The 12,332-nt window shown below is 43.4% G+C and overlaps 1 protein-coding gene across 1 annotated transcript in view; it reads right to left on the minus strand.

Moving 5' to 3' along the window:
- Window positions 1–12,332, minus strand: part of LOC138743570 (cilium assembly protein DZIP1L-like) — a 149,412-nt gene that overhangs the window by 110,500 nt on the left and 26,580 nt on the right. The window contains 3 exon segments of the mRNA XM_069899075.1: window positions 3,266–3,296; window positions 6,190–6,330; window positions 11,778–11,840. Coding sequence (XP_069755176.1) covers window positions 3,266–3,296; window positions 6,190–6,330; window positions 11,778–11,840 — 235 coding nt within the window.

Raw genomic sequence — 12,332 nt, forward strand, 5'->3', positions numbered from 1 at the left:
AACAGGTGAGGAGATGCTCAGGGTAGTTTTCTTTTGCAGAGAGTGGTGAATGTCTGGACTATATTGCTGGGTTGGTGGTGGAGACTGGTACAAGGTGGTCATTTAAAAGACTCTTGGATAGGCACATGGGTGATTGAAAAATAGAGGGTTATGGGTGTGAGGTAGAGAAAGTTTAGATTGCTGTGAAATAGGTTTATATAGGCCAGCCCAACATCATGGGCTGAAGGGCCTGTAATGTGCTGTAATGTTCTATGTTCTAACTCTAGTCACCATCAGTCGCCACCTCTGTATCTTCATTGAACTACAAATGATGACACAGTGGGCATAGGGACTCTTCAGCTTTAATGCATTCAAGGCAGAGGTCTGGAGGCGATGGTACACTGGTTGAAGTTTGTAGACCAGGCGTTGCTGATCTACAAGATACCCTGATTGTTCAGTCACCATCCATGACTTCCAGATACCCTGACATCCACAGACACTGGTTGAAACCTTCCAATCAGCTACTGCATTTCAATAGCCACCTCAAGTCCACCACTGGCTGAGAGATGGTGTGACACTCATACCCCACCTTAGGGTTCCCGCAGAATGCTGTCAGAACACTTACAAATACCTGCCCTCCCAACTTGGAACCTGGCTCAAAACACCTTCCTTCTACCTTGAGTCCTTGCAACAGAGATGAGGGGCTTCCTGCAAGACCTGGTGTTAGGTGATCTGGAGGCCAAGGGCAGGACTACTTAAACATTGTAAGTTGGGGTTCAGGACTGCAGCCTGGCAGGAGGGGATGGGTATTGCTGAGCACTGACACCACCCATTCTGCCTGCCCACCAGACCACCTGGATACTGCCAGCTCTCCCACGACTTCATGTTGAATATCTCCTCTCACGATTTCCCTGCAAAACCCTCCCTGGCTCAGAATGGGGGAGGCAACAGCTTCCAGAACATCCAAAATTAAAGAGACCATAGGATCTGGTTGGCCCATCAACACCTGGAGCAGAGATGGAGGCGTGCTCACTGTCTGGTAGGAATAGTATCATGGAGCTGGACAGCACAGAGGTGAGCCCTTACTCATAAGAGTGACATATTTTTCCCCTCTGCACCAATAGCCTTTGACCACTGTCCATAAATAAGAGTGAAACAACAAAAGCGATGTACAATTTTAAACAGTGCTGGCTAGAGGTGACTACTAAATTGGCAGATGCTAACTAAGCAGTTAATAAAGCTGATCAGATCCATAGAACACAACAGAGATAGGCCCTTCTAGCCTTTACCAAACTGTTACTCTACACCCAGACCATAGCCCTCCTATATTTGGATGTACCTGTCCAAATTTTTCCGAAATGCCCAAATCGAGCTACCTTCACTTCTTCAGCTGACAGATCATTTCTTGCTCTCACCATTCTCTGCATAAAGTTCCCGCCAGTATTTCGCCTTTCACTCTCAATCCAGGTCCTCAAGTTCTTGTCTCACTTAAACTCAGTGGAAAAAGCCTGCTTGCATTTACTCTGTCTATACCCCTCATAATTTTGTGTACATTTAGCAAATCTCCCTTTATTCCAAGGAATAAAATCCTAAGATGTTTAACCTTTCCCTGTAACTCAGTTCCTCTAGTCCTGGCAACGTCCTTGTAAATCTTCTTTGCACTTTGATATCATTCCTGTAACTAGGTGACCAAAATTCCAAGACACAAAGTTATGCTAAACCATCAAAGCATACTAATTCAGGCCAGGCTAAAGTTAATGGGGAAAAGTCTCAATAAGTGGTCTTGGCCTGAAATTTTGACTGATCATATCTACCCATGGATTCTGACTGACCCACCAACTTCTAGTTGCTTGCTCATGCTTCCAGCAACCACAGTTGTTTAGTGTTTCTCTTCCAGTGTGAAAGGAATTCAGCAGAACAGAGCCAGGAATGGGACATTATCATTTCTTGAAAAGGGGAAACTTGGGTTTTACAGTATGGTAACAGGCTCTTCTGGCCCACGAGCCCATGCTACCAAATACACCCATGTTACCAATTAACCTACTAACCCTTTGCGTCTTTGGAATGTAGGAGGAAATTGAAGAACCTGGAGGAAACCTGCGAGAACATCCACACTCCTTACAGAGGCAGATTCAAATCCAGGTCACTGGAACTGTAATAACATTGTGGCACTAACTGAATGTTCTTAGATCAGAGAAGTTCATGGGAGATGCGATAAAATTGTAGATTGAATAAAGAAAAAATATTCTCTGTGAGTGAGGATAATGACCAAAGGGAAGGTTTGAACTGACCAGCAAAATTCCACAAGAAAATGCTGAATAATGAAAATGATTCATTTGTAATTGTCAAAGGCAAAATCTTACAAACATGTGAATGAGACGCAAGGATGTGGGAAATCTCATTCTATTTAATGATTCTAAGCAACACAAATCCCACTCCTTCAGTAAACAGGTCTGCAGATGCTGGAAAACTGCAGTAAAAAGAAAGTGCTGAAGGAACTCACTGGGTCAGGCAGCATCCATGGAAGGCAATGATTCAGGATGTGAACCCTTCATCAGAAATAGCACGAGCATGTCGAGTTAAAATTATATTCCATTTTAGCAGTGTCTAACCAACCTTCAATTCCCAGTTGCCTTGGCTCCCTCACCACCCCCCCCCCCCACCTTGTTGCCCCTTCTCTCTCTGGCCCCATTTCTCCTCCTCGTTTCTTTCTTCCCCTCCCCCACCGTATTTGCCCATTATCCACATCTTCCTTCCTTCCTACTATCAAAGTATACCTTTCTCAGCCCTCTGCCCCCTTCCCCCTACCAGCTCTTGGGTCCTTCCCACTCACCACATGTATTCACTAATCATCTGCCAGCCTGAGCTGCTTCTCCCCTCCCTTCCCCTCCCTCACACCTTTTCATTTGGGCATCCACCAGTTCTTGGCCACAGCCCGAAACTTCGACTCTCTAGCGCCTTCCATGGATACTGCCTGGCCTGCCAAGTTCCTCCAGCACTTTGTGTGCTGACCCTTCTCCTTAGTTCCAAAACCTCTGGAAGCACAGTGGTCTTCGACACACCTGCCAACTATGTCATGCCTGCATCCATGAATGAAGAACCCCACATACTGTTCATTCGTCAGGAAGCATCATGGAGTTACTGTGCTCGTGAGAGTTTTGATACAATGGCAATGGGACGGAGGTAGCAAGATGCTCCTAACCTCCCCTCAGCCCATTCTCAGGGTGGGGATGGAAGGATAGATAAATGGGTAAGGCCTCAGGTTCAAAAAAAAGTTCTCACTCACCTTGAGTCGGTTGAGAGGAAAGGTTCTTGATCTGTAATACAACAATGCAGGGTGGTCACAACTTGGAATAGTAATTACTGGTCCAACAGTAATATAAATTGCACTTTTGAGATTATGACACTTATTTCCATGTATAGATCTTAAAGTCCTTGCGGTTTAACTCAAGGTAATTGAGGTGGTGAAGGGTTTTTATGAAATTAACTGTGATGTATGGTATAAACAGATGGTAAAAAGGATTCAATATTCCCTCTCTAAGGGAAATACAAGAAGAAGAAATATTTTAAGGACTGTAAAGAAAAGGGGAGGTGGGACTGATTTAATTGTTTCTTTGGAATATTGGTATAGTTAAATTGGTAACCTTGTTTTAACCTGTTTGATTCCATGTTCTTCCAGTCTGATGTCAGGATACTGCCTGATGTGATGTAGAAAATATTTGTTCATTTCACTTGGAGTATAATGGTGTTTCCAAGCTTGGTGTTGGGACCAGGTCTACCTTCAAGGTAATATGGACTTCCAGTTAAGCCAGGTCAGTGATCAGGTCTGTTCAAACCAGTCTTGTCCAGAGCAAGTAAACTGGGTTAGGAATGAAGGAATGTCCCCTCCTTTCTGCTGTACCACAACATGACCCCAAGGAAAGGTCAAATACAGAGTAAAGCTTGCTTCCTCACAGATCCACCAAACATTTCCAGGCATGATTGGAACAGATTAGATAAATTTCTGTTTCAACCCTCCACTTGATGGCCCTCCTTCTACTGTAAAGGGTTTGAACATCACCAGACTTCCCCTTAACTCTTTCTGCTTGAAGGTGGAGAGGAACAACTTTGCATTCCTTTCATTCAACCCACAATCTGCATATATTCTTCTATCAAGTCTTCCCTACATCCAAACTGAAGGGTCAACATCCATGCAGAAAAATGTACCCTGGAAGTGAATGCCGTGATCTACAAATGCTTATCAACTCCTTACTTTGCATTCCATTTGCAGAGGATATCATGAGCTTTTCTAAAATGGATCTGTACATACAATCTCCACACTTTCTCCCTTCATCCATTTCTTTAACCACTTAGCTTACCTTACTTCTCATTATTCATTCCAAATGTCGCGCCTCTATGTTAAACTTCACCTCTTTGCCTGTTTACTTGCGATGTGTCTATGTGCTTCTTGTAAACCCTTCCTGACTGTAAGCTTATACACTCAAACTTGTCCCTCCCTAGTCAACTCCAGATGATCTTGAAGGTACACGTGATCCCAACTCTATTCTGGGAAATACCATTATATACTTCTGTTCAAATGAAATGAACAAATATCTACTTCAGCATTATCTGGGAACACTTAGCCAATTTCTACCGCTATATCATTGTCCTGTCCATAGCAGAGACTTCCATCTTGCTAATAATTCCTCGTTTTGCACTCTATCACTTGATTTGCAGAGGATCCCATTCTTGGCTGGGGTAAATGATGGCAAGGAGGACATACGACCATAAGACATAGAAACAAAATAGGCCATTCAGCCATTGAGTATGCCCCGTCATTCATTCATGAGCTGATCCATTTACCCACAGCCCGATCTCCACATAACCTTTTATGCCCTCGCTAATCAAGAGCCTATTGATCTCTGCTTAAATACACCAACAACTTGGTATCCACAACCACCTATGGCAACAAATTCCAGTTTCACCACTCTCTGGCTAAAGCAATTCGTCCATATCTCTGTTCCTAGTGGACGCCCTTCAATTCTAAAGTTGGGCCCTCTTGACCGTGGCTCTCCCACCATGGGAAACCATTTACTCTGTCCATGCCTTTCAACATTTGAAATGTTTCAGTGAGATGTCCCTCATTCTCTTAAATTTCAACGAGAACAAGCCAAGAGCCATCGATCAGTCCTCATAAAACCCTTTCATTCCTGGAATTATCCTTGTAAACCTCCTCTGAACCCTCTCCAATGTCAGCTCATTCTTCCTTAAATGAGGAGCTCAAAACTGCTCACATTACTCCAAGAGAGGTCTCACCAGTACTTTATAAAACCTCAACATCACATCCCTGTGCTTATATTCTAGTCCTCTTGAAATGAATGCCAGTATTGCCTTTGCCTTCTTCAACACTGGCTCAACCTGCAAGTTTTCTATTGATCTGGAGCTCGGGTTGCCAACGGTTGAAACTGGAGTCTATGCGGCTGCAGTCTGCAGAAGTGTTGGGGGCGAATCCAAAGAACCTCAGTGTCTCTCAAGGGACTCTCTTCTGCTTCTCTTTCTCTCAGGGGCACCAGACAAAGCTTACGGTGACTCCTTGTTTGCCTCACAGCTTTAATCAGCCTCTGATACTCAGAGTAAACCACCCAGTTTGTCCAACCTCGTATCCTCTAGTCTAGTCAACATTCTGGTAAATCCCTTTCCAAAGCCTCCACATCCTTCCTGTAATGGGCGACCAGTATTGCACACAATAAATCTTGATCTAAATTGCATATAATTCAAGTCTCATGGACTCTCAAGACCTTCTGGTAGGTCCTAGAAACCATTCAATTCTGCAACCACTGAATGAAAGCAAAAACCTACAATTCCTATGTCAGGGTTAGTCATATCAGGCAGACCCTGATTCAATCTAGACTTCAGGTGCTATCTATGTGGAGTTTGCAAATTCTCCCTGTGACTTACACCCAGCTGCTTCAGTTTCCTTCCACATCCCAAATATGTATAGGTTAGCGGGTTAATTAGTGAACATGGTAAGTTGCCCTGGTGTGCAGGCAAGTTGTAGAGTCAGAGCGGGTGTAGGGCGGGGTGGGGGGGGTGATGGGAACGTGAGGAGAATGCTATTAGCGTAAACAGGTGGTTGTGGGTCTGAGTAGACTCCATGGCCTGAAGGCCCTGTTTCCGTGCTGTATGACTGGATCTCTAAGACAGATGGATAGGACCAAGCAGATATTGTACCTGATCCTTCTGAGACAAGATGACAACACTCTGCTCTTTAACCTTGGCAGACAGTGTGCTGATTTGCTTCTGGAAATGTTCTGCTGCTATACGCTGGTCAGCTGATAGAGTAGACCTCAGCCTCTCGTTTTCAGCCTTCATCTGTGGAGGAAACAATAAAGCCACTTCAGAACCTCAATCAATATCTAAACTCAAAATGCAATTCCACTCGACTTCTTCCTGCCTCTTCAGTGAGACCAGATGATGAGGGGCACACAGGAGAGTGGAGATGGTGGAATCTGAAGCTAACGCACAACCTGCTTCAGGTATTCAGCAGGTCCAGCATCACCATTTAGACTGGGGTTGCACTCAATGTTTCTGAAGGGATTCTTTTTTGCTCCTCTTATTATTGAAGGGCACCAGGCAATGCTCATGGTGATTCTTTGTTTGCCTTTACAGCAGGCAAATGTTGAAGTATATCGTGTATATTACATTTTTTGTATTATTACTTGATAATAAAAGAAACTTTTGAACCCTTGAGAAGAGAAGAGATGAGGACAGGATAGGAAGAGAAAGGAGAGGGGTTCGTGTGGGATTGGTGAACCAAGGAGAGGTGAAGCATGATAGAAAGAGGCAGAAGACAGCTGCCAGACAAAAAGGGGGGGGGGGGGGGGGGAGGCAAGAAAAACCAAGGGGTCAGGTAGAGGAAGATGAGTCATACAGGGGGGAGTGGGTGACATAAAGGTTGCCAGTGCTGGAACCTGATAAGAATTGGGAGAAAATGGTGTAGAGACCAGGTAGAACTGAAGGGTCGGAGGGTGTTGGGAGGGAGAGCGAAAGAATCTAATGACATGTTGGCAGAGGGGGGATGGAACCAAAGTGGAGCAGGGGTGAGAATGGGTGGGGGAGCTAAATATGGTTCGGTGTGAAAGGGGAAAAAGGAGGGGGGAAAGCAGAAAAATGGAAGTGGTTCAGAAGAAGAGAGGAGGACTCATTACATACAATTGGAAAATTTTATGTTCATTCCATTGAGCTGTAGACTGCCCAGGTGGAACATGAAGTGCTGTCTCTCTAATTAATGTGGGCCTCACTCTGGCAGTGGAGAAGACCCAGGACAGTCATGTCAGTGTGGGAATGAGAGGGAAGGTGAAATGGCATGAGACTGGGAGCTCAGGACGGTCACTGCAGACATAGCAGATGCTCAGGTCTATGTTGGCTTGTTCTTTGAGTTTACATTGGGCCTCAATCTGAGCAAGATTTGAGCACAAAACAGCCAAGCATTTTTCTCCCACATTTTCACTGATGATCTCTCTCGCCTCCTATTGGCTGCTTACTCTCCCTCCCTCTTTCAGTTTCTCTTTATCTCTCCCTTTCTCTCGGCTTCTCTTTCTTGCTCTCTCTCGGCTTCTCTTTCTTGCTCTCTCTCGGCTTCTCTTTCTTGCTCTCTCTCGGCTTCTCTTTCTTGCTCTCTCTCGGCTTCTCTTTCTTGCTCTCTCTCGGCTTCTCTTTCTTGCTCTCTCTCGGCTTCTCTTTCTTGCTCTCTCTCGGCTTCTCTTTCTTGCTCTCTCTCGGCTTCTCTTTCTTGCTCTCTCTCGGCTTCTCTTTCTTGCTCTCTCTCGGCTTCTCTTTCTTGCCCTCTCTGTTTCTGTCTCTCGGCCTCTCATTAGCCAGTTACTAATGATGGAATAATGAAAATTGGGAAGATTTAGAAACCGAAGAACTCAATGAACTGAAGGTTGTAGGACAGTGATGTAACAGATACAGGAATAAGGATAATAATGTTATTGTCACGTGCTGAATTTTGAAAAATGTACACATGAACCAAAATTCTTGCTTGTTGCTGCCAAACAGGTACCTAATGAATAAAAAGCAACAATATTATACATATTGGAATAAAAAAGCAACAATAAGTCTCAAAGATTGATAGATGATAAGTAATCAGTTATCCCACCACAAAAAAAAGGTGTCGGATTAGTCCCTAATTATTGTAACAAGGGGAAGTTCAAGAGCCTGAGGCTGTTGGAAAGAAACTGTGCTTTTAGTTATTAAGGCAAAGGTTTTTACTTCTAGCTTCAGAATCAGAATTTATTGTCATGAACAAGTCATGAAATGTAGGGCTTTGCAGCAGTAAATCATAGTGCGAACATTCATATTATAACCATTACTAACAATAAGAATAATAGGGCATGAATAGTGAGGCCGTGTCTTTGGTTCATTGATCATTCAGGAATCTGATGGCAGTGGGGAAGAAGCTGTCCTTGTGCCGCTGAGTGCTCGTATTTAGGCTCCTGTACCTTTTCTCCAATGGTAGCAGAGTGAAGAGGGTATGGCTCTAATTATCTTTCAATTGTGCACTAGAAACCAGATGAAGGAAGGGCCAAGGCCAAAAATGTTGGTTAACTTTTACTTCAAATGGATACTGTATGATCTGCTGAGTTTCTCCAGCACGTTTGTGTAGTGTACTCAACCCCAGCATTTGCAGACTTTCTTAATTATCTCTCATTTTTCTTCATAGTAAGTATAGCCCACCCTTCTTTGTGTCCCAAAATCAAATCAACCCCGCATTTCAGGAATAAGTCTTACGAACCTTTGTTACAGCACTTCTCATTCACGACCAACCTCCCATTCCCAAGGCCAAACCAAACAGGCACACAGTTCTCTACATGCAGTTTCACCACAACTTAAAAGACTTGATGACTTTTTCCACATCAACATCTGTCCAATGCCATAGAATGTTCATTGTTCCATGTACAGATAAAAGAGACATCATGAATGCCAACGTTCTAATGTTCTTCCAAGACTTTCATTCATTCTATCAAAGTTCATTGTCACATGAACCAAGATGCAGTAAGAAAGTTTATTTTGTGAGCAGTCCCGCTGGACACCTCACACATAGTACAAGATGCAGAATAAAAGTGTAGAGTTGCAGAGAGCGATCAGTTAGCATTCTGCAAAAATAATGTTATTTTGTGTGGGTGAGGAACATTCAAAAGTCTGATAACCACAGGAACGAAATCATCCTTCGATCTGATGGTGCATGATTTTACACTCATGAATCTGCTTCCTGATGGGAGAGTTAGAAGAGAGTATGGCCAGGGTACAAGGAGTCATTTAATGTGTTGGGTGATTTCCAAGGCAGCGGGAGTTGTAGATGGAGTCGATGGAGTGGAGGGAGGTGCGTGTGATTGCCTGAGCAGCATTCACAATCCTCTGCAGTTTGGCAAAGCAGTTCCTGTACCGCTCAGTGACGCAACCTGACAAGATACTTTCTGTAGAGTTTATTCAGAGATGCAGGTGACGTGCCAAATTTTCTCAGGCTTCTAACTGTGTTGTTCGATATAACAATAACACCATCTACAATTTGCTGACGATACCACTGTAGTGAGTTATATAAAGAAAGGTGATGAGTTATTGTACAGGAGGGAGATTGAAAACTTGGCTGAATGGTCAATCTTGCACTCATTGTCACCAAAACTAAGGAAATGATTGTTGACTTCAGGAAGGGAAAGCCAGAAGGATATAATCCAGTGATCATTGGGGAATCAGAAGTGGAGGGCGCAAGCAAATTTAAGTTCTTGGGAGTCACTTTCTCAGACGATCTTTCCTAGACTCAACACACACTAAAATCATTGTGAAGAAAACACGTGAGTGCCTCTACTTCCTCAGGAGTTTGCGGAAGTTTGGTAGGACACCAGAAACCCTGGCAAATTTCTGCAGATGTGTAATGGAAAGTGTGCTGATCGGCTAATACCTCTGAGTGTAAAGCCCTACAAAGGTAGTGGACACAGTCCAAGATGTCACTGGCAAAACCCTCCCCACTATCAAGAACATCTACAGGGAATGCTGTAGTTAATTCCTGTCTTTTAACGGCTGTGTAAAATGGGCTTAAGATTGCAGGAAATGTATCAGTGAATCACAAAAGTTTGCAGATGGTGCAATTGTAGTAAAAACACAGATATGCTGGAGGATCTCAGCAGGTCTCGCATGGTCCATAGTATCACTGACGTTTTGGGCCTGAGCCATTCTTAACAGTATGGAAAATGTAGGCAGCATCTGTATAAAAGGGTAGGAGAAAGAACGCAGACCAACAGACAAAAGGTGATAAATGAATACGGAGAAGAGGCCAGGAGAAAGGAAAGGTGAGAATTGACAAAGTGATCAGACCAGTGAGTGGCTCAGCGGCTTATGACCCATACATGCTGTGGCTTACTTGAGACCAGGAGACCTGCACAGGATGAGGGCTGCTAGAAATTGGCTCATGGGAACCTGGTATCAGAGCTGGGATTCATGAGAGTACTGAGGGTAAGAAAAGTTCCGAAGGGCCCTGGACGTTGAAAGCTTCCTGATCATATCGGAGGTTTGGACCTGGAATTCAGGTTGCCGATGGATCTAACAAGAGTCTATGCAACTGCAGAGGCTGTGGGAATGCTGGAGACAAATCTACAGACTTTCTGAAGGGACTCTCTTTTGCTTCTCTTTCCCTCTTACTGTAAGGGACACTGGGCGACACTAATGGCAACTCTTTGTCTGTTGTTAGGTCTGCTTTGTTCATGAATGAGTGAGACAAACACCAGGCTGAGTCGAAATCAGGGTTCTTTGTTCTTTATTACCGGATTTTAACACTTGCGACTAAACATGTTAGTCGGAGAATGCATTCTGCCGTTATCAGCAAAATGGTGATTTTTTTATACCCTTGGATATGTGCTTAGAACATCATCATATCATTACTTGTCCAATGACTAAAACTGTTGCTATCCTTTCCCTGCTAGCTTCCTGCCTCTCAATCCATCAATGTCTCTCTTATCTTGTAAGTACAAGGATGCATTCACATCTTGTTACTGCCCCGTACATTCCCATCTCATGATGTTTTACCTAACAGGAGTACAAGGACACCTCCCCTTCTTGTTACAGCCTTGTACAGGGTAACTCCCTACACATTCCCATCTCATGATGTTTTACCTTACACTGTATAGAAGGCAATTTCATGTGACATTACATTCTGAACTAGTACGTGACAATAAAGGAATTCTGAATTGTATTTATAGCTTCTCCAAATATTCTTTCATGCCAAGTCTTATAGTCATCCTGCACTGAAACAGGCCCTGAGGCCCAGCCAGTCCATGCCAACCAGCAGGTATCCATCCACACGAATCTCATTTGCTAGCACTTGATCCATAATCTTCTCAGCCTGTGCTTCAAATGCTCTTGAGATTTAAAACTTGTGTGAGGACCTTCCTCTTCTATCTGTTCATACAGTGCATTCCAAATTGCAACCCGTTTCTGGTTAAAATAAATGTCCTCAGTTTCCCTCTAACTCTCTGCCATTACAGAGATGTCTATAAATAATATAGGCATCGCTGAAAAACATAAAAGTTTTTTTTTTCTTTCAGATTTCCAGGATTTAGTAATATTGCTGCCCAAATATTTCTCTAAGTCCTTCACAGGTCTATCCATAGCCATCCCATCCCATCCCCTACACCTGCACCCCAGCCTCCAATCATCAAGAAGGTGACTGGGAGATGTCTCTATCCACAAACCCCATGTTAGTGGTGAATACAAAGGTAAAATTCAATTAGCAAGTAAAGATCAGGGACAATTTTGGCACACACCTCTTCCTGTTTGGCCGCGTGCTCAGCTTGAAATTCTTTAAGCTTTCTTTTGGATTCCTTTTTCTGGAAACAAAATTATAAAATCAAATCCCAGACTTTTCAATGCAATACAAATGAATGAGACAATTATAAAGTTTATTAATCCCTGATTCGAACAATCCAGGTGATCAAGACCACAATATGTGGATATAAAGGACCGGCTTTCATTTCTTGAGGGCAGTTAAACAGTCATTCACCTTTTATCAAACCTCAGTTGTCCACTCAAAGTATTTTGAATGGTTCCAGTCTTCATAATATGGAAAGAGAAAGGTGCAGAAAAACTACATGTATGATAGCAAAACAGTGAGGCTATAATAATCAGGGATGATGTTGATGACTAGATTTTTTCCTGGAAGAAAGCAAAGATCAGTGAATCAACAGAGGATATGAAACACTTGGACAGTTCAAACTCGGAAGTATCATATGTGGGCAATTGCAAAACTCAGCCCCAAGTGTTCCAATAAACAATAAAGGAAATTCAAGAGAAACTAACACTCCCAGAAGGTGATTTAGATT

This window comes from Narcine bancroftii, chromosome 9 (genome assembly GCF_036971445.1).
Source record: "Narcine bancroftii isolate sNarBan1 chromosome 9, sNarBan1.hap1, whole genome shotgun sequence".
Classification (NCBI taxonomy): Eukaryota; Metazoa; Chordata; class Chondrichthyes; order Torpediniformes; family Narcinidae; genus Narcine; species Narcine bancroftii.